This window comes from Corvus hawaiiensis, chromosome Z, assembly GCF_020740725.1.
Source record: "Corvus hawaiiensis isolate bCorHaw1 chromosome Z, bCorHaw1.pri.cur, whole genome shotgun sequence".
Taxonomy (NCBI): Eukaryota; Metazoa; Chordata; class Aves; order Passeriformes; family Corvidae; genus Corvus; species Corvus hawaiiensis.
The window spans coordinates 26,183,791-26,210,545 of NC_063255.1; the positions used below are offsets into that span (position 1 = coordinate 26,183,791).

A 26,755-nucleotide genomic window follows, 5' to 3' on the forward strand; every position below is an offset into this window, starting at 1 on the left:
ATGAGGGAGGAAGAAATTAATTATTTTTTCCCATAGAAAATATTAAATCTAGAAATCTTGTTCTTTCATGATTTTGCATAGAGCTAATAAAAAGCTTCCCATTCCAAAGAGTTGCAGTTGAAGTCCACCGCCCTCGTGTTTAGGGAATGAATGCTTCCTGTGCCAAAGCACTGGCAGGTCACCAGGGCTCCGTGAGGCAGAGCCTTTAGAGGGAAAGAGAGCTGAGGCACTCCCACGCCTGAAACTCCTTCAGCTTTCTGATTTAGTAGAACGAGAAAGAAGAAAGCTGAGGAGAGGCAAATGCAGCCTTTCAGAAAACATTGTGTCCAACAAGTGGTGTTGGAGAAAAAAGGAGGCAACATCCTTGCCTTGTTTTCCTGGGCTGTGTCTTCTGCAGAGGAGACAATGTGATGCACAGCTTCCAGGAACACGAGGCATTGCATGGAACTGTGCCCGTGCTCAGCAGCTCAACCCTACTGGTGCACTTTGTAAGGACACAGGCAGCAGCATTACTCTTCTACAGAGAAGTTCAGCCACAGAGTAGAGAAAAGAAAAAGTCTTTGAGAATGTTGCTGGGTGTTTGATCTGGCTGAAACCTGCAAGATGTCAACGTATGTTGTGTTTCTTTGACATTCCTGTGCTAAAGGCAGCAAATATAAGGAAGTAAGCATCTCTAAGCTCCTAAGCTGCTTTTATACACACAAGTGTATAAAAATGCCTGCAACTGATTTCCTATGTTCATTCCTTCATCTTGCAAAAAACCACCAAGTATGGCACCTCCTTGCCCACAGCCACTCCTGGATTTTGATTTGTGAGCAGCAGGAAAGGCAATGAGGTGCTGAAAAATGTTTCCTCCTGCTGCACCCTCCTCACTGGGGGGAACATACCCATCACCTGAGGCACTCACTCAACTGAAGAATCTCCCAGGGGAAGGGTTCTCTGGATCTCTGATGGTACAAAAAGCACCAGCCCAATTATCTGCCAGGTAATGAGTGGTACAAGAAGTTGTAACAAGAGGAGATGGCCCATAAGCCCTTCAGGCAATGGCTTAGGAAAAGATCCATGCAAATATTCTTCCAACTTGGGAGAGTGAAGATGTACTGCTGTCCAAAGCCTTCTGCCCACACAGCAATCAGCCCACGGGTGTGCCCATGCACACCCACCCACCGTCCTTGCTCTTCTCGGCATCTCTGGGCTGCTGTTTGCACACAATTAGGGTGAATTCAACTCGACAGACCTACGAGTGGGGTGTCCAGCTTGTCATGAACGCTGATGTGGCAAGGCACAACACAGAGCTCTCAAATCACTTACATTATCACACGTGCTTTCTTTCCTGCTGGGGACTGAGGAACTCTTAAAAGCACCAAAGATACAGAAAAGAGCTGCAAAGAATTGGCATCTTACTACTGCTGGTATCCTCAGGTAGGAAAACCTGTTGGGTTTTTTAAGGTTGTAATTGTCCAAAAACTAGGAAAGCTGCTCAGCGTCAGTAGCGAAATAGTAGTTTTGATGACTTGGGTCAAACTGGAGCGTTAACTGTGGACTCTAGCATTTGTTAAAATCACCTGCCCAGACTTGAGAGTCCTCCCATCTTTTATTTTGAAATATGACAAAATTGCTGATCTGCACAAAAATAGACAACTCTACATACACATCTACTGCTGGGATTCCCTGAGCTCTCTGGAGCATGACCCAGCAGTGGCTGCTGCTCGTGCCTGAAACTCGTCTCATGCCTCTCTGCCAGCCCATTTCTTGGAAAACACCCCTGTTCGCCATCTCTGCCAGTGAAATTCCCACTTTGCAGCTTCCTTTTCTGCTCGCAGGTGAGAAAAGGATCCACTCCCAGCTCCGGGCTCCTCCACAAACCAATTGCTTTCAGCAGCGCCAGTCCTGAAATAACAACTTCCTTCCTTAACCTGCCCCCTGGGAGCTCACACACCAAGAGGCCTTTTGTCCAAGGACACCCACAGAAGAGCTCGAGGATGGAGCGGTCTGAAACGCAGCTCCTTCAGAGTTTAAACCTCCCTTTATCAACTGAACGCACCCCAGCCTGTCCCAAAGGGAAAGCAGGCAGGAAAGAGGAGCTCCTCTCCCACAACAGCAAACCCTGTGCTTCCTTAAGTTCCACTTGGAGGACGGAGGCCATGGGCTACTCCTGTGTTTGGGAAGGAACCCAGCCCAGGGAAATGGCCTGATTTGGGAGCCCAGCAGAGGCAAGTTCCCCAAAAAGAAGGAAAAGATGCTCTGGAAACAAAAGATTATGGCCATAGTTCTGCAGAAAGAAAAAAAAAAGAACAGAAGCATTTCAAAACGTTCCCAGACAAAAAGTTCTGCCTCAACATGAAAACCCCTAAGTCTCTGTGGTGTGTCAGGAAGCTCATGAATGTTCCTGCAAGGCTTGGATACACATCATTTGTGTCCGTCCCCCAGAGCACAAGCAGCTCCCCAACAAGACTTCAAGACTAAAGGACAAAGCTCCCCCTTCACCTCTCCACACCAGCTCTAGGGAGTCTCCTTCTCTGTGAGAGCAAATGCTCAAGCCAGCACAGAGTAGTAACATGCAAAGGACGAATGCTGTAATAAACTTGGACATTGCAACCACAAAATCTTTCAGAAAGCTTTGAAGGACTCACATTTTCCTGAGCTGCAGCCGAGTAATTTCATAACTAAAAAAAGTTTTGGGGAAGATGACATTCAGGGTTCTGTTCTAGCCTCTGCTATGGTTAAATCAGAAAAAATTTGGTCATTTACATCCATGATTTGTGCTTTGCAAGAAAACATAATGCCAGGGATAAAGGAATAATATTTCCATGTAGTATGTAACAGCAGCCTTATATTTTTCACTAGGATGACTCACAGGGGAGGTGTGTACACACACAAGAGCAGGCTCTGATGTGGTATTAACTCTCCTCTCTCTGTTCAGGGCCCATGTAGGGAACAGCCAGCATGCGGTGTGGAACACAGCCAACGTGGGCAACTGCCACCGAAAAAAGTACATCTGCACTGATGAGGGGCAAAATGAGGTGACAATCCATCAGCACCAGGACATGCCCCTGCCGCAGGGGAGAAGAGAGACTCCGCCTTCCTTAACCACCAATGGGAAAGCAGAGTCCCTCAACACTGCGAGGACCTCAGTGCTGCAAGAGCTGGAGGAGCTGGAGAAGCAGATCGAAATCATCAAGCAGGAGCTGCAACTCGCCATGGACAGGAAATCAGAGCTGGAAGAGTATGCGAGGACCAACAGGACTGCAGAGCCCTAGACCAGCATAGCTGGGCCCTTTCCCTTTTCTTCCTTTCTCCCCTTCCTCTGTAAAATTTGTAACACACTTTTGTAATGCCAGAAAGGGGTGCAAAAATAAAGCAGGCAATAAGCTCTTCAGGAGAGCAGAATTGCAGCAGCCCACAGCCACTGCCACCCTCCTGAGTCCTCCTCCTTTCACAAGTTTCTTATTCTCCTGGAAAACACCAGCCATTCCCCAAGGGACTGGAGAGACAAGGAGCATCCCAACAGCGAGAGTTCCTTGTTCCTCTACCTGACAGTACAGTGAGGTTCCACTTTTTTAGCCCTTTCTGTGCATTAATTCAAAAAAAAGAAAAAGATACCAAAAAAAAAAAAAAAAAAAGGTTTAAACTGTTCATTGGAAGTATGTCCCTTTGTTGGTACATTTTTGTTGTGTTCTGTATGGGTCTAGTCTCTGTTCATGTGAAGGCTCCTCACGGATGCCTCTTTATGCCAGGTGCTGTTGTGTGTTGGCAGTCCCTTCCCTCCTGGCACAGGCTCACAAGACAAATTCCTGGTGGCAAACCCAACACACACCATTCCCTCAGCTCTGTCAGCACAAATGCAGAGGTGGCTGCTCTGAGACTGGTGAAGGAACTCACCCAGCTTAAAAAAACTTGGCAAAAACCAAACCACCACCTCTGTCTGCCTGTGAGCCCAGGATGGGCTTCCACTCCCTCCTAGAGAGAAGCTGTGCAAACACTGCACTGGCCAAGTGAAGGGATGGATTCACAGTGGCACAAGGCAAGGATGAGAAGGGAGAGGGGGCACTACTGTAAATCAGTATTTACCTCAAAAAGTGAAATATTTGCCAATGTGAAACTACTCCCTTAATATTCTCTGAAGGTGACAATAAGGTCCTTTCTCACACATGAGGTGACTTAAGGGGGCTCTGGATCGTGATTTATTCAGTACCAAGGTCCCATCAAAACCAAAAGGAGTCACCAAAACCTCCCTGTGGATGAATGAGAGTTGTGGTTTCAGAGGCAATGTACTGAGTGGGGCTCTCTCCCTCCTGGGTGATGAGGGGAAGGAAGGGTAAGCTGTTCAGCATCTGAATAAACACTGCATCAACCCAACTGACTCTGTTTTTTAAATAGGGTTTCTACCAATTTTTAAAAACCACTTCCCAACGTATCCTGTATTACAGAGAAGAATGTTTGTAATACTGTCCCTTAACTCTGGTCTCCCAGATACATCACCCAAATCATTTTTACCCTCCCTGTATCTCCAGCCACCTGCAGGAATGTTGCCCGGGGTGGTGTTAGGTGTAGTTTAAAGGCTGCAGGCAGATTGAGGAAGACATTCTACCTTTTTGCACCTCTACCTTTTGAAAAACCTTTGCGCGTGAAAAGCTCTGCATCTGCACTAAAAGCTTATCACAGCGAGACCCAGACTAATTACCCTCATCAAGAGCTGATTGTCTGCTCCCTGCTCAGTGCTTGTTCTCTGCTTTGGTGTGTCTGCTCCTTCCAATGCAGTAACACAAGGAAGAGGAATTAGGACATAAAACAGGCAAGTGGGATCCACAGGCCTGCATCGTCGGTAGGTCTAATAGATCTGACATGTCACTGCTTTCCTGACAAGCTTGATAGGCAAGGCACTGAGGTTGCTTTTGTTGCCTACCCTTCCCCTCCCTCCCTCTTTATAATCAGCTTTTTAGAAAGAGCTTTTTCTTTGTGTAGCATCTGGTACCTTACAACCTCCAACAGCACTCGGTTAGAACAGATGAACATTGCTCTCTTTTCATTAAAACACTAGGAAAGAAGTATTTCCGTCCAATTTTTAAAGTATTTTTATCAAGGCTTTTATGTCCTTATCTCTACATGCATGAGCACAGAAACATATTTTTTAAAAAAAGTAACTGAAACTGTTAATGATATCTTAAACAAAAATGTTTTTCCTCAAAGTTCCAAACACCCAATCCTTCAAAAAATCAGCCTTCGTTTAAAAGCAAAAATATAAAATGTAAAAATGTCAACCACCTAATAACTACTATTAAGCAAGTGGTGGTTGTCTGAGGAGCTTCACCCATGTCAAATGCAGAATAGGGATTGCTCTCAATTACTGCAGCACCAACTGTGCCATTTCAGAAAAGACTCAAATTACTGCTGCCCAGCAGACAAACTTTGGCATGTTATTTTCTTGTTCAGCCACTGCTCCAGCCAGAGCCCCTGGGAACAGGGGATTGCTGTGGCTTTCTGCAGGACGGGGAGTACCACAGGCATGTCAGCGCCTGCAGACTGTGTCAGAGGGGCAGGATTTGCTGTGACAGAAGGTGCACAGGAGACTGGATATGAGGCCTTTTCTTTTTTGTCTGAGACAATGAACTGAGAGAACCTTTTGATAAAGAATACTTATCACCCCTTTACTTCTTTTACCCCAATACTTCTAGTTCTGAGAAATTTTAATTATTTTCATATATTCTGTTTCTCAATGGTTTAATTATAAGCAGAGAGAAGCTCAGTCACTTCCAAAATGAGCTTGAAATAAGCTATTATTTTAATGCTAAGGGAGAACAGAAGTTTCCAAAACTCCTGTGAACTACTGCAGATTGTTTTAAGTATCCATTTCCTGCCATGACCAGACGGAACCCAACATGGCCAGCGTGCTCACAAAGCTCAATTTCAGTAGAAAGGTGATACAACAGTGACTGGGGAAGGACAGAGGGGCTTTGCAGCTCTGCTGGGGCTGTTTAGCTTGGATTGCTGTTCACAGCTGTAAAAGGAACTCTTGCTGTTGTAGCAAAGCTATTTGAAGATGCAGACAGTTTGTTCATGACCCAGGTCCTGGTTCTGATGAACAAGCATTTGTAGCACAAAATCTACCATCAGCATTAACACACCATTCTTTATCCAAGTTGGTGCCACAACCTGTAATCCCAGGAGCAACTTCCAGTGAAAGAGGAGAGGATTCTATTCCATTCCTTCTAACAGCTCTTACACCATGCCAGAAACTCTCAGCATTCCTTGGGAATGAATTTTTGCTCTCCTTGGAAAGGCAGGGTCATGTGCTCCTTCTCACTCTTCAGGATTCATCATCATTTACAAGGCTTTATTCATATATTCTGAATGTTTTCACAAAGATAATAATGAATAGTGTCATTTGTGATTAACTCCTTGCACTTTGTTATTTCCTGCAGGGGATACAGGAAGGCAGTACAGATTCCATGATTTAGGGAAGGGACACCCATGAGACAAACCTCTGACAGGTGCACCATCCATGAAAATTAAGTTTACAGAAAAAAGGAAAAATACTACACCCTATGAAGGAATGCTGCAAAGAAACAACTTCCCATTTTGATTTTAGAAGCACACTTCAACCAACCACAGGGAGCACTGAGATTCTAACCCACACCACACCCCTCACAAAATTCTCAGCAGCCATGATGAAATGACTGCAGAAATAATCCAGCATCCTGGCCCTCTTGTTGTGTCAGGAATGAGGTACTGGGGATACAGCCAAAGGGACAAAAGTTGTTTTAGCTGAGCATATTTTGCAACCAGGGGAAGGAAGAAGTTAAGCCTCTCTGCTGTAGAAGTTTAAAGCTTGTGAGAAATGTTTCCAATGCCTGGACAAAGGATGGGAGCACAAACAGGTATTACCAAGGCAAGAAACACGGAAAAATAAACCAAACAACAGCTTTAATTAGATTTTGTGCATAACAAGATTAATCTTTGTGGTAAAGTTGCAACAAAGGAACCCCTAAAAATCCTTTTCTGATAAGGACAATGACAGCAATGCCTCAGCCTAGGGGGAAGGTGACCGCATCAACCAGGGCTCATCAGTGGAATGCTACTTTCAAAGAGTCTCCAGCATCTTTCCTTTCTCCTCTACTGGATCTTTAGATGTGTCTGTCTGGGGCAAGGGAGGATGTTTCCTAGTGCATCAGCCCTCAGAGGTTCTTGCCCTGACTCAGGAAGATACACACCTAAGGAGTTGCTACACTGAGTCTACAGATTCAGTTATTTGGCCTCTATTTGGCCTGTTAATTGGGAAACTATTCACCCACAGGAGCACTGCCATACCTTGATGGGATTTAATTAGCATCCAAAGCAGACCTCTCAAATAAAACTCTCACTAATCTCTGCTGCACCTCAGTTTCCATCCCGTCAAGGCAGGACTTCAGCTGGATGTTCCCACCTAGGCAGTGTGGAAGCAAGGGATGGGGAATTTCCTCTCAGGCACAAAGAGCACATAAAAACCGAGGGCAAGAACAAAGGGAAAGGGGCAAGAAAGGAACCAAGATCTGGAGTCCGTTTCCTTCGAAACCCTGAACGCACCTCCCAGGAGACACTGCAGATCAGGTGGCAGAAGCTCACAGAGCGAGGGAGGCTGGCTCAGCGCAAGCAGGGCCTCTGTGGGGGCCTCAGCCGATGTAGATCCTGTGGAAGTCGTTGGCCCCGAAGGCCGCGTTGCACTTGGGGCACTTGCGCTGCCGGGTGTCGTAGCGCGTCTTCACGCACTCGAAGCAGAAGACGTGGAAGCACTTGGTGAGCACCGCGTCCTTCTTGCGCATGTTGCAGCACGGGCACGTCAGGCGGGCCTGCAACACACACACACAGAGCTGTGAGGGGCCCTGCAGCACACCTGCCGTGCTCAGAGATGGCTGAAGATGAAGGTCCTTCCATTCCTCAGAAGGACAGTGTGGTTTCCTCAATGCCAGAGTACAGACAAGAGATGTCAAATACTGAAAGTGTGCCTTACAGACCTTCTGACTGAAGTCAAAAGGGAAGTTGATAGACACAGATACCTTGTAATCCTTGATTTCCTCCATCAGGATCTCATCACAGTTGGGAACCATGTCAGGCTTCTTTGTGGTCTCCAGCTTCCTGCGCAACCTAGAAATATCCTCCTGCATAAAAACAGGACACCAAGTGAATGAGCAGTACATTCTCTGTCACAGCTTCTTCAGGGACCAAAGAGAACATGCACCTAGCTAAGCCATGCCACCCATAGTTTCATCCCCTATAATCCAAGAAACAACATGATCATCTGATGCCGCAGTTATGAGTGGACAACACCTGAAAGAGCCAAGACCTGATGAAGCCGAAATCGAAGTGAAACTGGACACCAAAAGAGTAGTTTAGCTGAAATCCTCTCCAAGCTCAATGTACAAGGAGAAGGACACTAAAGCAGACAGATATTGAAGGACTCTGCATAGGATAAATACCTCAGCCCTTTTGAAGTTGAACATCTCTTTCTCTCTAGTTACTCTGTTTTCCACAATCTCCTCCTGAAAATCATGTAACTTCTTCTGAGCCAGCTCCAGCTGGGCCTTCAGATCGTCTGCAAGCTGGGCTGCATCCATGGCCTGAGAAAGAAAACCAGTATAGAAGTACCAAACACAGAAGAACAGCTCTAGTGATTTCCAGTCCCTTGTTATAACCTTATTGTTAGAAAGTTCTAAACATTTAGCTTCAAGATTCCTTTCAGCAGAGCCAAACCTTGTCACACTGCAAAGCATATCACTTAGAAAAACACTCATGAATACCCATCTTCTTAATATATTTTCAGCCTTCCAGCTTCCACATTTTCTCTATTCAATGGTTCAGAGGCAGTTCTATAGCTGAACTAGATAGAACTGCAAGATTCCTACTTCTAACAATCTCTCTTCAACAGTTCTCCTCTAACTTTATAACCAAGTTCCCTTAATACCACTAATTGTTGTACTAAGCACAGGTGACTGTTGAATTCTCTCCAGCTCCTCTACACAGTGATATTCCTGCTTTCCTTTCTGCCTGTTCTAATGTAATTTCTGCATTTCTACTAAAACTTAACAACATAGGCAGCATCAACCAGAAGACTTAAGTCTTATTTTACCAGTAACACACCTACTTTATTGATCTTAGGCATTTGTTAAAAGTGTTCACATTCCCCAGCTGTATTTTCCTTTTACTTATCCCATCTTTCGTACAAAAGCTTTGACCCCAGTTGACTTCATCTGGCTGCTGTCTCTTTTTTCACCATAGGTTTCCTACAAAGGCACCTTACTTCTGCTCCCTAATTAGGCTTTCACAAAAACACATACGACCTGTTCCTCCTTATCAAAGGAAAACATCAGTCTATAGTACTTTAATCATAATTCTTTCCAGGACTCCTCAGCCTTCTGATATACTCATCCAAAACCAGGGAATACCATGTTCTGTAATACCAGTGGGAGCTCAGAGCCCTCTATGCCTCCCACATGGCAACAGCTCCCCCTTACAACCCAAGAGGAAATGAAGCCATCACTCACCTTGCGTTTGTTCATTTCCAGGGCCTGTGTTCGCAGACCCAGCTCCTTCTCTCCTGTTCCAATACTGCTCTGCAGTAAGTGTTCCTTCTCCTCCAGCTTACGAACAACCTGCAGCTGGGCATCCACCTTGGAAAGGGAGAAAGTACAGAAGGTATGAATGCATGCTCTGTGGGTCTTCAGAGCTGTCATTAAAGCTGCAGGCTAAAACCACCCCTGCCTCCCCGTCACCAAGGAGTACATCTTCAGCTTGCCTTTTTCTCCCTGAACAGCCATGCCTGTATCCAGACAGCTGTACCCAGATCTCTCCGGTCAACAGTTTGAAACTCAGCAGTCAAATATTTGCAACAAAGATGTCCTAATTTTTGGACAGTGGCTTAAAGAATTGCTGCAAGGCAGTAAACAATTCACCAGTGCTTCCAAAGATGACAGGATAGTGTCATAGAAATGGTCTGGACTGGAAGGGACCTTACAGATCATCTAGTCTCAAACTCCCTGGGATAACTTCCACTAGGCCAAAGTCCCATCCAAGCCTGGCCGTGAACACTCCCAGAGATGTGGCATCCACAACTCTGGGCAACCTCTAGGAGTGCCTCTGCATCCTCTGAGTAAAGAATTTCTTCCTAAATCTAATCTAAACCTGCCCTCTTTCAGCTTAAAACCACTGTCTCTTGTCCCATCACTATACGCTTGTATAAAAAGTTCCTCTTCCTCCTTTTTCTAAGCACTCTTCAGGTACTGGAAGGCTACAATGAGGTCTCCCCAGAGTCTTCTCTCCTCCATGCTGAACAACCCCAGCTCTCTCAACCTATTCTTGTAGCAGAAGTGCTTGTCTCTTCTCATCATCTTTATAGCCTCCTCTGGACTCTGTCCAACAGGTCCACATGTCTTTCCTGTGCTGAGGACCCCAGGGCTGGATGCAACACTGCAGGTGGGGTCCCATGAGGGCAGCCTAGAGGAGCAGAATCCCCTCCCTGAGCCTGCTGCCCACGGTGCTTTGGATGCAGCCCAGGATGCAGTTGGCTTTCTGGGCTCCCAGCATGCGCTGCTGGGTTGTGTCCAGCCTCTCATCCACCAGAATTCACAAGTTCTTCTCTGTTCAAATGTTCTCAATGATTTCTTCTCCCAGTCTGTACCCATGTCTGAGATAGTTCAAACTGAACCATGGTTTCCAACTCCTCCTGCTTGTTACCAATATATAGAGGTATAGGTAGAAGTACCATTACAACAGGAAAATGACTTCCCCCTTTCCCTCACCCATCTGCTCTCCATAGCAGTGAACCTGTAGGACATTTTAATGCTCATACAGCAGTCTCAGTTTCTTACTAAGACAGGCCCCTTTGAAACCTGATGCATTCCTAGGCTGGTGAGAGGAACATTCTCTCCTGAACTGATTTTGGTGAGGATAGTTAATTCTCTTCACAGCAGCTCACATGCTGCTATGTTTTGCATTTTGGAGAAAACAGTGTCAATAACACATCACTGTTTTGGCTGTTGTTGAGCAGTACTTACACAGCACCAAGACCTTCTGTGACTCATGCTGCTCCCCAGCATGCAGGCTGAGGGTGCCCAAGAAGCTGGGATGCCACACAACCAGGACAGCTGATCCAGCTGGCCCAAGGGGCATTCCATACCCTACAATGCTGTGCTCAGCAGTAACAGCTGGTGGAACAGAAGAAGCGGGAGGATATTCAAGACTGCATTTATTAAATAACAATAACGCATGATGAAGCCCTGCCTTGCTGGAGATGGCTGAACTTCTGCCTGCCACAGGAAGTAACAAATTAATTTATTTCTTGCTTCGCTTGCATGGACATCTTTACTTTAACTGTTTAGCTGCCTTTATTTCATCTCACCTGTTCTCACTTTGACCCTTCTGATTCTTTTCCCCTTCTCCTCAGGGGAGAAGTAAGCAAACAGCTGTGTGCAGCTGCCTGATACAGATAACCCACAACACCTCCACCCTCCCCAACAGTTCTCTTGTCCTCTCTCCTTTTTCCATATTACCTGTGTTTTCAGTGTCAAAACTTGGTCTGCCAGCTCCTCCTTTTCCTCTTTCAGCAGCTTGTGGATCTGGTTGGACTTGATACGTTCTGACATCAGCTTGAAGTTGGCATCATCCTTCTCCCGCAGCTGCTGCATCAGGCGGATGTTCTGCTCTTGCATGTCTTCAAAGGCTTGGCCTGTGACATCCATTTCGGACAGCAGGGCCTCTTCCTCCTGCAGAAGAATCACAGGCTCTGGCAAAACTGTCACCTGGTCCCCCTACAGTTACCCTGAACATTTTACTCAGAGACACCAAACCTAGTAATGGTGTCAGGAAACAGCATCATCCCAATAACCAGAAAAAGGTAGTCCCTAAAAGTCCGCACCACAGCGGAGATACTCTGAATTTGAAGGTGTAGAGAAAAGATGGTCACCTGTGGCTTGTCTGGCAGAATCAGCTTTGACAAAGGCATTGCCAGAGCTGGGCAGAAACCAGCTCCCAATTTCCAGCAGCTGAACAGCTGTCAGATACACCAGGCCAAAAATCCTACATGTGGACAGCTTGACAGTTTCCAGCTAACCGGCTGCCAAGCCCCTTAAACTCTCTTTGGCCACTTCAGCATTGACAACGTAGAGCAGCTCTGCTCTAAAGAATCTGAATTCTAAAAAAGTACACGTCAATTCATTGGCTTGCCTCTATCCTACTGAGGTGGTCCTGCTCTCTCATTGGATTAAGCCTTTTTTAGCAGAAGGTATGTACCAGTTCCATGCAAATATATTCACTACATGAACTGAGGAGATAATAACTTTTTAAAAGAAATTGTAACCTCTTCCTCTAATGGCTGATAAAGCCATTTCTCCTCTGTGTGCTTCATCAAGGCCACACGTTTAATTGCTTATTTAATGTTTAATTGGTATTAAACATTTCCCACCATCACCTGCCTGTGATACACCAGAGTTGAGGGTTGAGGGGGTTATTTTGTTGGTGGTTCTTTTGCCTGTACAGTTTTCTTTCCCTTGGGTAAACAAGAACCAAACTCACATCTCTGGCCCATACAGATATAAATTCCTTCTCTTCCCAGATGTAAACTGAAGGCAGCTCCTTCACAGGTCATCCAGCCAAAAAAGAACTCATCACAACCTTCTCACCTGCTTAGCCATGGCTAGTTTCTTCTGTAAATATTCAATTTGTTCCTCCACTGCTCGGATCTTGCGGAGAGCATCCTCATCAGCCATCTTTTTACTCTCCTTTTTTTCCTTGTCTTCCAATTCTTTCACCCTCTGCCTCAGTTCTTCAAGCTACAAGAACAAACCAGAAATGACATTAAACACAAGGAGGTACCCTGAGCGTGTTAAGAGCCTGTTTTCCCCATAGCTCTCTGAAACACTCAGGACTGCCTTCAAAGCATGGCAAAAAAAACCCCCATGTTATTTTGACAGAGTATTACTGGCAGATGTACCATTGAGATGGGCTTGAAGCCCCAGACCTTGACCTCAACACCTCTGAAAATTTCACAGTATCTTTCACCAGAGTAGGAACATCAGTCTCTTGCAATTGCACATGTATGGATATGTGGACTGAGTGCATCTCCTCCTTTAAGGGCATCTGGTCAAGGACCTTTTTCCATACAAAAAGGAGGTAACAGGAAAAGGAGGAAGTAAAATAAAACATATAGAGACACAAACTTGGCAGACAAATGATGAGGGAGGCAGTGATGAGAATGAAACCTGGTCAGTCACACTAACTGATGAGAGCACAAGAGAGTGTGAAAATGTTTGTTCCATTGAGGTTACCTGAGTGTGGGAGAAGGAGAAAACCAGAAACAAAATATACAGAGACACAACCCCAACAAAACAAACACAGAGACAAAGGGAGGATGCAAACCTCTCCAGTAACAACATTTGATAGGCTTCCACGAAACTACAGGGATCACTTCCAGGAAGAGCAACTTGGACTTTGTAACTGATGACACCGTAAACCAGGAATAGCTCCTGAACTGGGAGGGCTGTGGGAATCAAGAGCTGTTCAAATCCAGAAGAAACGTGCACGGAAATGGAGATCAAGAATGAACAAACTGGGGTTAGACAGAGAAGGGTATAAAAGGAGCCAGTCACTTGTAAAATATGGGGAGTCAGTACACATTTGTCTGGCTCAGCCTTGCACATGATCATCACAGCCTGTCCTGTCCTATCTTCTTGTATCTTTTTATGACACATTTTCTTAAGTATCACTGTGTAATCAAATGTATGTGTGCTGCACAGAGTAAGTGCTGCATACAAGTGAGACCTGCTTGTGAAGAAGAGGGGCTTGAAACCTCAGGGGTACCAAACAGAGGGACATGCTGTTAATTGAGGGATTTGCAAATGTGTCTGTGCTTATGAACCTAGAGATTGTTGTGTGCGCATGCCTACAGTAGCAACTAGTTGCTGTTTATCTCCAGACCATTCCAATTTCTAAGTGACAAAGCTGAGAAGACTAATTCAGTTTTGAAGAGAGAAACACCAGAGTTCCACTGGAGAGTATCTGAAAAGAAGTTTAAGTAACACATTAAAAAGAAAAAAGGAAGAGAAATTTGAAATACCTCAGCTTTTGCCTTCTTCTCAGCTGCCATCAGCTGTACTTTGTCTCTCTGCTCTTTGGGGGCAGAGCGGTACATATCTAGAAGGAGTTTCATCTCCTTCTGGCTCTCCTGGGCCTTCCTGGAGAAAGGGAGACAGACCACTGTGAGAACACAGCAGGAAAGCCACACTTGGGCAGCCAGCATGAGAATCTGACAGTATTCTCTCCATCTCCCACATGGATGTGGAGTCATCTTATCATGGTAACCTAAAACAGCAGATGAGAACAGGCTGGAAAGAAATCAGGCATATGGGTTAAAAAGCAATTAGCGGGGTGAAGATGAAACATGTATCCTAACAATAAGCTACAAACTATCCACCTTTGCTTTTGGAACCTTTCAGGAGAGGGAAGACTGCTGCGTCCTCTATTAAAAACCTGCTGCTGTGAAGTTTTATGCAATTGTTATGACAGCAACAAATAAACATTACTTGACCCACACCATGAAGTATCTGGTTTGGTAATTCATGCGTTAGGCTGTTGTAGGAAATACACTACTACATTCACCAAACCACAATCAGATACAGAGGGTGTCAAGAAACTCTGTTGGCTTCAAACTTCAGTGATGCTAATCCTGTAAAAGTAAGAACACACGAACACCCCAGGCCTGGACACTGCTCCCGCAGAAAAGGGAGAGACAACAACTCTTACTTGAGCTCAGCCTTCAGCTGCTTGATCACTTCAGCCTCCTTCTTTCTTCCATCTTCATGCTTCCCTTTCTCCTTCTCTTTGGACTCTCTCTCCTTCTCAGATTCCTTCTGCTTCTGCTTTTCCCGCTCTCGTTCCTTTTCCTTCTCTTTCTCTTTTTCTCGTTCTCTCTCTTTCTCCTTTTCCTTCTCTCGTTCCCTCTCCCGTTCCCGTCTCTCCCTCTCCCGTTCCTCTTCATCTCGCCTGGCCTTCACTTCATTAACATCTTCAGAAGCAGCCTTGGGAACAGACACTTGGGCAGAAGGATCATCAGGCTCCTGTTTGATCTCTGGAGGCTCCTCCTTTGTGTCTTCAGTGCTGGACTGGGACTGTAGGAGAGCACTGCCACTGCGAGAGCGGATCTGGGGTGGAACAGCAAGAGAGATGACAAAGAAAGAAAACCATTAAGTTCTTAGCCAGAAATCTTCCTTATCCCTTTCTCCCTTGTCTTCCCAGATCCATGCTTCCATGCCCCCTTTGTAACTGCTCCTGCTTTTCATTTCCTTTTCACAGCTACAAAGGAAGAGCATTCATTTGGTCAAAGGAAGCAGCAGAGTGCAGAGCTCCACAGAAAATTTCACTGCATCCTGCACACCTTATCAGAAAGGTTGATATTGCTGGTGAGAGTGACAGCATTCCCCCTTCCCCTAAGCACTTTCTCCTCTTTTCTAGCATTTCCTGTGATACCTTGCTCAGGTCAGACTGGGCCTCTCTCAGTTTGCGCTTGTATCTCAACACCTCTCCCTTCAGCTGGTGGTTGTGATTCTGGAGGCTGCTGATGAGGTGACGCATCTCCCGATTAATTGGGCCTGCAAAAACAGAAACACCGCTGCAACAAATCACACTTCTGCCAACCTTCTTGAGGTCTGTCATGGAGATGGAGAACAAGCTATGTGACAATGATAAAGAACAAAGTAACACTGTTACCATGCTGCCATACAACAGAGCAACACAAAACACTTGCAGAAAAAAGTCATGCCAGTTTTATATGCAAACATAAGTCCTTGCAAATTCACAGTCCTAATTTCCCACTAACTTTACTTTTCTGCCCATGATCCTAAGGGAAATGTGTCATGCTACAAAAGAAATCTGATTTAAACGCTACTTCAGAAGTAACTTATTTCCTCTGATGAAATTTAAGAATTACTGCTTTGCTATCCAGATTGTCCTTCAAGACTTGGAAATTAATCCTCCCCCCACAAGTAATTTTTAATAATGCAAAATACCCTGTCATAAACCAAATTATTAGCAAAATGTATCTATTCTGCAGCATCTACAAAGAAGTCAGATAACATGGAACTGGCCTCCCAATAAAACAAGTGATGAGGTTTGTTTTTTGATATTAAGACACCTACCAGAACAAGTATTTAACAGTAATGAAGAGTCAACCCAGCTGTTCTAGTGCACTGTAGCCCCTAATGGGCATTGGTGGGTAGGTGGCGTTTGTTTTTAGGCATGGCAGAACAACACCATACCTGCTTGCTCATTGGCAGCAAGTGTCTGTTCAAACTCTATCCTCAACATCTCATATTCTTTGCGGACTTGTGCCAGGGTGTCCTCCAGCTGAATCACCTCAGTGCGTAGCTTCTTGTGAAGGCTGACCTCATCCCTCTGAGGAACAAAAAGGGAACAGAACTTGGTGCTTTGAACCTGGAGTATCTCTCACCTCATCAATATTAGGTACCAGAACAGCCTGAATTATTGCCAGAAACGTAAATTTCCTGAGCATTCGCAGAGCCACACAGACCCAGCAGTGATGGTCGGTGACATGACAGATAGGGTGATAAGAGGTGTTACCTCGATCAGTTCCACCTGGCGCTGGTGTGTGGCACGGGTGCCGTGGAGCAGCGTGCGGGCCTCGTCAAGATGTGCCTTCAGCTGGAGACTCTCGTTATACAAAACAGAAAATTGGGACTGCATGCAGCGATATTCCGGGGTCTCCTTCACAGCCTCTTCCACTGCTCGTCGCAGCTCAACCTAGTTGGGACACAAGAAAATGTCACACAAAAAAAAATTATCCCCTTGTCTTTGGTTTCTGTCTCTCAAGACAGGAAAACAGTGAATCAAGCTGCCACAGGCAAAGACAAAAGTAGAACTTCAATAGCATTGCTGTGAAGTAGGTGCAAACGATATGCTTCAGTACCAATTTTTAAAAGTTTCTGTTTTCTCTGCATGCACTTGGCTGTTTCTCTTGCACAGCCACATGACAGAAGTTTTTGACTCTTGGGTCCTGAAATAGTTTCTCTCAAAGATATGAACTTGGAAAACATAATAAACCATAATCATCTAATCAATAAAGATGGACACATAGAAAAAGTATGAGAGAACAGAGAAAATGCATGTGCCAAGTAGGCATTATGCTGGCCTTCTACCAGTAAGACATAATGACTGACAGGAAGAGAAATGAAAAAAACCCAGAAGTATGGAACTGAATTCCTAGAAAAAAAAGTTAGCAAATGATTGTGACTAGCAGCAGTGAAACAGACATATATATACATGCATACAGCTGATCAATAATTAAAAGAAAAAAAATTGTAAGCTAAGGACCATTTCTCTCTGAACAAACTCATGTGGATAAACAGAATCCAGAGGTGCCTCAAGACAGTTCCTGGCATCAGATCTCTGTATTTAGGTTACTGAGTCAGACATTTCTTATAGCTGGCACTAACCACTAAGATGACATTTAAATTATTCTCTCCATCATATACTTATCTACCACAGAGTCACAGCTTCTTGTGTTACCACCTTTAAAACCTCACAAACTCATAGGCTGTTTCCTATCTATCCTCCCCCACACTGGGAAAGACACAAATTCATTGACTCTTTCAAGAACCTCTTTCCCCACACAAGTTCCCTGATTGTTTCTGTTCTCTGGTTCCACTTGCACAGGGCGTGGGGAAGGTGGAAGAGGGATCAATACTTGTAAAGAGGTGACACAGTTTTAACCAGACATGGTTAAAACGTACTGAAAGATCAGAATGGGACACGGGCAGGAAACCATTACAATTTCCAACGATGACCACACGGTGTCACCAAGGCACTGAACTGCAAGTGTAGCCACAGACTTGCTGATTTGTACCTGGAACTGAGTTTAACACAGCTGAAGAGCAGACTCAGGACAGACACTGCTAACGAGGTTTTCTGGAGACCCAGCACTGCAAAGCTGAGGGCAGCCCATCACACAGAACACCTTCATCCTCACAGGTACGGATGTCTCACCTTGAGCTTTTCATTTTGTGTTGTTACTTCCTCAAGATCCTGGCGCAGTTCCTCCAATTCATTGAGGCGATTCCCAGCAAGCTCTTTATTCTCTTCCAGCTCTGCATTCATCTCCTCAAACTGTTGGGATAAAGTACTTGTAAATCCTACTGTTAATGTGTCTCCTGAGAGTACTAATGAAGTATCTGTTTATGCAGTAACAGCAACTACAGACTGAACATCCAGGTAACGTGACCAAGTGAGACAGACTCTAATTCCACCAGATGTTCCATAAGTAGGGAACTGGTACACAGTCAGAACGGCTTACCCAGAGTCACCCAGATTTGTGGCACGGGATCTAAAAATCATCTAAAACAAATATCTAAATGCTGTCAAACTATGCACGAGTTCTCCTTGACTTTGTTCTTCCCCTTGCCCACAACCCAGCTCCTGCCCTTACCTTGCGGGCATTAATGGTGATTGTTCCTCCATAGAGGCTGCTCCCAGCCCCATACACCTTGTAGCCTTTGGAATTTACCTGCAAAAAATGCAAGAGATTTCCTCAAGACCCAATTAAATACTGACAAGACTGATGCAGCACACCCAAGACCAAAGAAGGTACCCTGCAGGTTCTCAGTTCTCCCAGCACAGTACCAGAGAGGCTGTCACACACCCATCCAACACCGCCCCCGTTCCCAGGCTTCCTGGCCAGGAGGGCAGCGCTTACTCGTTCCAGGACGTCGGCCAGGTGGCGGTTGAGCCTCTGCTCCCTCTTGCGGATCTTGTCGATGTCCCACTGAAGGTCATCAATCATGGTCTCCAGGACAGACACCCGGGACTCTGCTGTCTCCACCCTCTCTTGCAGCTTGGAGAACTGCAATCAAAGGAGTCTTTCAGCCAGCATATGGGATAGAATCAACTTTTCCTGAGGCTGCTCAGGAGTACTTTCTTTTTATTCATCATGTGCTTTTCATCTCTTGCTGTGGTGACAGACTATTTGATGAACTGTCCTGAATTTTACAGTGGCCAAATTCTAAGACAGTAACAAAAATAAGACAAAACTGAAAATGGAGAAAGAGCAGGAAGCTGGCAGAACACACAGGCAGCCACCTCAGCTTATTCAAAGGCTTGATTTTAATCTTTTCAATCCCTATGTCATCTACTCTACAGACCACTTAAGTGCTCAGAGGTCTAACCTGAGCAAGATCACCACTAACACAATTTTTAAATGAACTGAAATATCTGCAACAAATACTGCTAAGAATGTGAATCCCTTAATGACTGGGATCATCTTGTATCTGGTATCATTACGCTGTCAAATGACACAGAGAAACCAAGGAATTCAGAACGACAGGGATGTCACCTCGAGTGTTCCAGGCGTCTACACAGCCACCTCAGCATCACGTGCCTCTGCTCTCCCCTTTTCTTTTAAAGTTTAGTCCATTCAACTCACTGACTTGCTTATATCCTTTCCTTTAGTGATGTAACAAGCCAATCAATCCCACTTATACAGAAAATCTATGCACAGCTCTCCACAACAACATAATTTTCGTAACTTTCAAACCATGTTTTTTCTGTGCCTCTCCAAGGAAATAAACTGCTTTCCGAACTATGGTAACCATAAATTATGCTAAGCAGGACCCCAAAGCAGATTTCTTTCTCTCTCCTTTTTATACCTCCTGAGACATGATTCTGTGCTTCTCCTGAAGAACATCTGCCAGTTCCTGCAGCCGTCCATTCTCATGGGACAGGTAGGAATTAAGCTCCACTACTGCTTCTTCCATCAGTGAAATATCTGAAAGGTGCACAAAGAAAAGGAAATTAATGGAAATCAAGGAACACTGGTTTTAATTCCTAAACAGCAAAGAGAGAAAAGGAGATTTCTGGGTTTAACTTCAGTTTACTGCACCTCTCCCACAGGTGGTTCCCAAGGGCCTGATCTCCATCCACAGGGAGCTTTGACTTGCACTCCCTAAGCAAAAGGCTCTGCAGTTTAACAATGCTGCACATTTCTGACCCAGGTGCCACCCCCTCACACCAGAGATCACTTCAGCTGTGTCGGTACCAGCAACCCAGAGCACGCCCCTGGAACCCGGGACACCCGGATGCAGGCCAAATTCATGCATAAACCTGCTACAACAGGTGACAGCTTGGGATGACACACCAGGTGACAACTACAGCACCTGGGTGACAGGTGAAACTACAGCACCCAAGTACAAGCTCACATGGCACCAACGTCGCTACTACAGTTTATGATTGCCAGCCAAGGACAGCAGCACTTCCCTACACCAATGCCAGACTTGGTCAGAGCACACAGAAGGCACACCAAGGATGAGCTGATATTCCAGCCAAGTTTTTGTTCAAAAGATTAAAATTCTGACCCTAAGCAAATGAAGTTTTTTAAACAGTCATCTGAGTGTAAAGTGAATCTGCTGCATTAATTTTTAGAAGCTGGTCGTTTGGCTTTCTCTGCAGAACTTTGCTACGTTCAAAACCAACAGCTACACTGAGCACACCAAAGCATTGGATGGGCACCATTCTGCTCAGAACTCAGTGGAAACCGAGCAGTTGGTTATTCCTACACCTTCTACTAAACTGCAGAGGAGGAGTCCAACATCAGTTTCCAATGCTGTTTTCACTTCTTTACTTGTAAGCATGAAGCCTTTTACGTGGTGGCTGAAGACAGCTGGATGATAAGGTTCAGCTGTGTTCTCTGACTTCTCAGGTACATGAACACACTACAGCAGAAACAAGCTGCTGCTTCTTAGCCCAGCACACTGGGCAGAGCTCTCAGCATTCAAACACAGAGGTAGCTACAATACACTTCTGGCACATGGTCCTTTATCAGAGGTTTTGATAACGAGAGTTTGGAAAGCCAGACCAATTAATTTTGGAAAATAAATGCACATGAGAAGGAACAGACCTTCATGTTTACAGGATCAGGCCTAAGGTGGGGGCAGATGAACACTCTTGAATACCTGCCACCGGGGTCATACCTCCACTATTCAGCTTGTGAGACAGCACATCCACCTTCTCCTGCAGCTTGTCATACATTGTCACAATCTGGGCAACAGCACGGCGGGAGGACTCCACACGCTCCTGCAGCTGAGATTCTATCTCCTCACTGGTACTGCTGGCTAGAGTGGCCAGGAAGGAGAATGCTGGCTCCAGTCCTTCCCCTGGGAACATAAAGAGGTGAAAAAAAGTAAATGTGCTCTAGAAGGTAGCATATCACTGATCTGTACAATCACAAAAAAACTCTCTGTCAGCCTTTAGAAAGGGACATCAGCATTGTCCACAGCCGAAATTCATCTTTCCCACTGTCCCCAGGCAGGTGCCTCACCTCGTTCCCTCTCATCTTTGCGCTCCTGATTACTGTCAGAGTCTGGTTCAGGTTCTGGCACCACCAGTGCTTTCCTTTCAGACAAAAGGTCTCCAAGACCTTGGTCCAGGTCGAAGCGTTTAAGAATGATGCGGATATTTTCATCAAACTGAATGATGGGACAGGCAAGGCAAGACAAGATAAAGAATGCATGTGAACAAAAGGAGTGCAGTGGTACAGGAGAGACAGGAAAACAGCATGTATGAAGTAACAAAAGCTGTTACCAACCTGATTCCAGTATCGGTTGATGATCAGCAGAGAGGCATCATCGGTGGCCTGCCGACGCTCCAGCTTCTCGATGTGCTCCCGCAGCTCATCTTCGATGGCCTGGCGCTGGTCAAGCATCTCCGCGAGCTTCCGGTTCTTGCTCTGCAGGGTCCGGATGTCCAGCTCCTCCTGGGCACAGGCACACGGGACACAGGCCAGGTCACAGAAGGGCTCATACTGACCCCCGAGACATTTCTGCCTCCAGATGAAAAAAACCTGAAGGTGGAGTGGGGGTATGCAAGGAAGACATACGGTTGAAGAAACACCACCAAGTTTAATGGTCTCCACAGTGGTGCCCGAATCTTCAACCCCTGCCTTCTTCTCCGGAGGTGCAGAAGGGCCAGGCTCTCCAGCTGTCCGTTTATTGCCAATTCCAGACATGGTTGCCAAAGCGTACAGATTCCCACCTTCTCCAAGATCTTCCTGAACATTAAAAAACACTGTTAACGAAATGCCAAACACACATCCATGTGATCAACTTGATTTGGGGTTTTTAACATGCTGACCCATCACGCTAACGAGACGACCATCATGGAACTCTGAAGACTTTGAAAAGTACTTTTTGGGAGGAATGGGTTAGAAGTGGAAGACTGATAAGGAAGACTGTAAATCACTCAAGTGACCTTGCAGCTGGGAACAGCCCTAGATGAGCCACTGATCCTCTGGCAAGGGCTGAGTTTAAGGGTGCCCACATCTCTAATACTGTAGCTCTGCCCTGGTGGTGCTTCAGGGATCTCACAGGTAACAAAGTAATGGAAACAAATCTACTCCTCCTGTTCTGACTGTGAGTTTGTGCCAGCCTGTGCTGACTCACATTCTGGTCCACCATTAAGCTGTAAAAGACATCAGCGGGATCAGCGCTGCAAACAGAAAGCTGATGGGGAAAAGATCCAGTGCTCTGTAATGTTAAAATGGAAGCGCCGTACCTTATCACGCTCTTTGCAAAAAAATCTTCATCCGGGTTCAGTCTCTGCTTTTCTGCATTAACAAAAATCAACCAGGTTAGACTTTAACAAACAGCTGAGATGGTGTGTATGTGGCCCCAGTTCACTTCACAACAACCGACTGAATCTACACACAAAGCCAGTCAGAGCTGAGGGAGCACCACCCTGGAAATGAGCCCTGTATCCAGAGGTCTCACAAATCCCATGGAACTGAAAAGCAACTTGGAGCCAAGCCTTGTAAGACCCATTTCAAGAGTTTTCCTATGTACCAGGAGACATGGGAGACATGTTTGAAGAGAAACCATTCCTAACAATGCAGTCTGAAAAGCTCTGGACTAACAGAGAATCACAGAACAGCTGAGGCTGGAAGGGAGGACTGGAGGTCACCTGTCCCATTGCTCCTGGATGAAGCAGGGTCAGCCAAAGCAGGTTGCCACGGGCCCTGTCCAGGCAGCCTGAGCATCTCCAGGCACAGAAACTCAGCCACATCTCTGGGCAGCCTCTCCAGCACTTGATCACCCTCAACATTAAAACAGGTTTTTCTCATGTCTGAACAGTATTTCCTGTAGTTCCCTAACATATTATTGAGCAAAATTACAAGTGTCTCCAAAAGAAATGCAGTTGCTGGAGATGGAAAATGGAACCAATTAGATCTTCACTAGACATGAGCTGCATTCTTCTCCCACAGTCACTGATGCTGTGCCAGCCTCCAGACTGCATGAAAACAGAAGTGAACGAAATGCAGACCACACCAGTAAAACCTGAGTTGTTCCATTTAAGCCTAAAATGGCATTTACAGTCAAACTAGGGGTTACAAAATGAACCTTCCATTTTTAGCTGTTTGCTTTAATTAAGCAGTTCTACTGAAAGCAACAAGGCCATTGTATTTTTAAGATGAAGCTGGTACACTGCTTTGCCAAACCTCAGCATTTAACAAGCATCTCAGCTTGGCATTGCCCTTCATCATATGCAAAATAATATAAAGATTATTTCTAAGTGAGCTACTGAAACAGCACATATGGTGTTCCTGTGAGGTATCTTCTAACATAAGCATTACATTGCATCTCAAATTAAAAGACAAAGGCAACCGCCACAGAACCATTTTCCTTCCAGCACTGACTTCAGCTGGAATTCCAAGAGCTCTGGAAGGGGTGGGGATACAGCTGTCACTGAAAACATCTCATCTGTCCCCTGTCAGTCCAGCAAGCCACCAGTGACCACTGCCTTTCACACTTTTTGTCCATGGACAAAACACCCCTTCCATCGCCTCCTGGCACCACCCCCCTCAGCTCCAGCTCCCCTCTCCCCACCTCCTCACATACTGTACACCAGAACCCAATCCATTCATTTCTCATGGCCACAGACCCTCTCTTTCACAGAATCATTTAGAATGGGGAAAACCTCTGAGATCGAGTCCAACCTCTGAACCAACACCACCTTGTCAGCCACACCATGGCCCTGAGTGCCACGTCCAGCCAGGGACAGGGACTCCTCACCTGCCTGGGCAGCCCTTCCCAGTGCCTGACAACCCCTTCTGCTGCTCACACACAGAAGAGGTAAAGAACTCTAAGCAAGACTGTACACTTCTTTGAGTGTCAGATTTATTTCCTTTTTGACATAAAAGAGCTGATCTACTCTGCTAGCTAACACAGTAAATTTTACTTACCCTGTATTTGCTTAAAAAAAAATGGATGTCTGATGACAAGCCCTACAGATTGAAATTCAAATTAGATCTTCTCATATACTACCATTTTACAACTAAATCTAAAAGCCTCAAGGTTTTATTACACTTGCCACCATCAGCTGTTCCTGCCACAGTACAGAAACTACACCGCACACATACAAACCTGTATTTATGCACAGACACAGACTCACAGAAATAAAAGCACCGTGGAGTTTTAAAAGCTGCTGTTTGAGCTTATACTCCCCAGCAGGAACACAAGTCAAACAGTGTTCCATCCACAAGCCTAATAGGGATTTTTTCACGGCTTCAGGTCAGGCTCATCAGGAATATCTTAAGCATGGAAGGAGAAAGGGGAAAACTGCCAACCCCCTGCTCTGCCTGGCCCTGGTGAGGCATGGCTCGGGGGGTGCTGTGTGGAGTTCTGGACTCCTCAGTACAAAGACAAGGAGCTGCTGGAGAGGGTACAGCGGCAGACACAAATATGATGAGGGCTCTGGAGCATCTCTTTTATAAGGAGAGACTGTGAGATCTGGGCCTGGTTAGTCTGGAGAAGAGAAGACTGAAAGAGGATCTCATTAATACATACCTCCAAGGTGAGTGCCAAGAGAGTGGTCCGGACTCTTTCCAGTGCTACCCAGCAACAGGATAAGGAGCAGTGGCCATAAACTAAAACGCAAAAAGTCCTACTTCAACATGAGGAAGAACCTCTCTCCACTGAGGGTGGCAGAGCACTGGAACAGCTGCCCAGGGACGTCATGGACTCTCCCCCCTCTGGAGACATCCCAAACCCACCCGGATGCGCTCCTGTGCCACCTGCTCCAGGTGACTCTGCCTTGCCAGGGGGGTTGGACTGGGTGATCTCAACCCGAACGATTCTGTGATTCAGCTTCCCACACACACCAGCCGCTCCCACACCTCCTCCGCTCTCCCACATCCCGCGGGGGTCCCGCCCCTGCCCCCGGGATCTTCCCACAGCGCCAGCCGGACACGCCTCGAGCCGTCCCTCCCTCCGCGGGTGTGCGGTGCGTCCAGCGCCCAGAGAACCCCCCTTCCTCCGCACGACCACCTCCCGGCTCTACCCGGCCCCGTCCCGCCCCACAGACCCGCCGCCGCCGCCGCCGCGCCCTGCACCGCCGGCAATGGCCGCCGCCGGCCGCCCCTTCCGGCCGCCATTTCGCCCTCACCCGTCATGGAGGCGCCGCTTTGCCCTGGCCCGACATGGCGGCGCCGCCGCGGCGCCCGCACCCGCACCAAAGATGGCGGCGCGGGCGGAGCCGCCCCGCCCACACGCGGCCCCGGCGGAGCGGCCGCCTCCGTGCCCGCCCCTGGAGCGGCGGCAGCTGCTGAGGGAGCGCGGCCGAGCTGCTCGGTACCAGCCATGGCGTGGCTGCAGGGCCAGGGCAGTGATGGTCCCCCTGCATTCGGCACGGGAGAGGCCACACCCTTGTTCCCCTCCAGTAGAAGGAAGTAGTGTTCTGCTTTCCTCAGTGTTGTTTGTAGATGAACTGTCACCTCCTTGTGAATTGTTGTACAGAGGCAACACAGCAGATAAGGGAAAAAATACAAGCAAAAATCTGAGTGGTATGGAGAGAAAGAGAGGGATTAATAATACTTGTATTAATACTTGAGATACTTCTGTGAAGAAAGTGGGAGAGCCGAGCAATCCAATGCCAGTGCAGAGGAACTGCAGAGAAAGTCTTGCAGCAATTTGCAATTGCTTACAGTCTACCAGGCGTGTGACAAGTAAGGCTGCTTTTTCCTGAACCTCGCAGGTTCGACCAGTCCTTCGCTTGCAATTGCTGCAAGAGAGAGTTGAGCACGTTACAACATTATAGTTGGTTAAGAATTTGAGTGACTGAAGCAAAGTATTTCTTGGAAAGGATGTGCAGTTGTTCTTAGCATAAGGAGAGGGGTGCCTGATATAAAGAAAATCACCAAAGACCTAGCGATGAACTGAGTAAATAAAGCTGTGTACCAAACAGCTTAGAGAGGAGACAATTTTGAGCTTGCAGTGTTGGTGTGCTTGAGCTGTGGCCACAAAATGACACTCAGACTGATTCTCCTTCTGTAAACAAGAAACGCACAGCCTTGTGACCAGGGCTGTGCTAAGCATCACCCGCTACCTACTCCAAACCTCTATTCCAAATCAAAAGGATCTACAAAACTTCAACTATTGTCTCTCCCTCAAGTTGTAAGAGTAGTAGCATCCACTGAAGTTTGCTATGAAAGCCCAACACGTTGGTGTGAAATGCATCCTCTTTGGTAAGCTGGGAGGCAGAGACACGGCGCTGTGACCTGTTCACATATTACCCAGATGTGTCTGCAGATATGCAGTTAAATTTGAAGCTTTGGCACACCCAGGACAGTACCTAAAGTGATCTTTGACCCAGCAGAACTGTGCTGCTTCCAAGAGGAAAGGCCATATGGGAGAGCTGATACTGCTCCCAATTGTTGGTGAACCTGAGATTGTGGTGA

General features: G+C 46.3%; 2 protein-coding genes across 8 annotated transcripts in view; one reads left to right on the forward strand and one right to left on the reverse strand.

Moving 5' to 3' along the window:
- GRIN3A (glutamate ionotropic receptor NMDA type subunit 3A) overlaps window positions 1-4,359 on the forward strand; it is a 67,932-nt gene extending 63,573 nt beyond the window's left edge. The window contains exon 9 of the mRNA XM_048290690.1: window positions 2,924-4,359. Within this exon, the coding sequence (XP_048146647.1) occupies window positions 2,924-3,260 (337 nt within the window). The 3' untranslated portion in view covers window positions 3,261-4,359. The remainder of the gene's footprint in view (window positions 1-2,923) is intronic.
- Window positions 4,360-6,907: 2,548 nt separating this feature from the next.
- On the reverse strand, window positions 6,908-25,547 carry RNF20 (ring finger protein 20). Of its 7 annotated transcripts, none has more exons than XM_048290691.1 (21): window positions 25,465-25,547; window positions 24,867-24,946; window positions 21,905-22,075; window positions 21,614-21,781; window positions 21,347-21,494; window positions 21,000-21,182; window positions 19,680-19,798; window positions 18,731-18,877; window positions 18,464-18,541; window positions 18,025-18,144; window positions 16,603-16,782; window positions 16,281-16,416; window positions 15,493-15,614; window positions 14,770-15,167; window positions 14,084-14,201; window positions 12,651-12,800; window positions 11,523-11,735; window positions 9,519-9,644; window positions 8,454-8,594; window positions 8,034-8,135; window positions 6,908-7,826 (listed from the first exon to the last, which is right to left on the reverse strand). In XM_048290691.1, the coding sequence occupies exons 1-21, from the start codon at window positions 25,469-25,471 to the stop codon at window positions 7,650-7,652; spliced, it is 3,084 nt and encodes a 1,027-aa protein (XP_048146648.1). In that variant the 5' UTR covers window positions 25,472-25,547; the 3' UTR covers window positions 6,908-7,649. The 7 variants fall into 7 exon arrangements, with proteins under 7 accessions (XP_048146648.1, XP_048146654.1, XP_048146650.1 ...); XM_048290697.1 differs by lacking the exon at window positions 25,465-25,547 and adding an exon at window positions 25,384-25,412 and having other exon boundaries at window positions 21,905-22,071; XM_048290693.1 differs by lacking the exon at window positions 25,465-25,547 and adding an exon at window positions 25,384-25,412.
- Between the last annotated feature and the right edge of the window lie 1,208 nt (window positions 25,548-26,755).

What these genes read in the sequence shown, in the direction of transcription:
- RNF20 (XM_048290691.1), bottom strand. An exon ending in TCTTGGCACTCACCTTGGAG is followed by an intron (nt 22,076 to 24,866) that starts GTATGTATTAAT and finishes TTTAATGTTCAG; the next exon opens with GAAGATCTTGGAGAAGGTGG. An exon ending in GCCAGGTGGAACTGATCGAG is followed by an intron (nt 16,417 to 16,602) that starts GTAACACCTCTT and finishes TTTGTTCCTCAG; the next exon opens with AGGGATGAGGTCAGCCTTCA.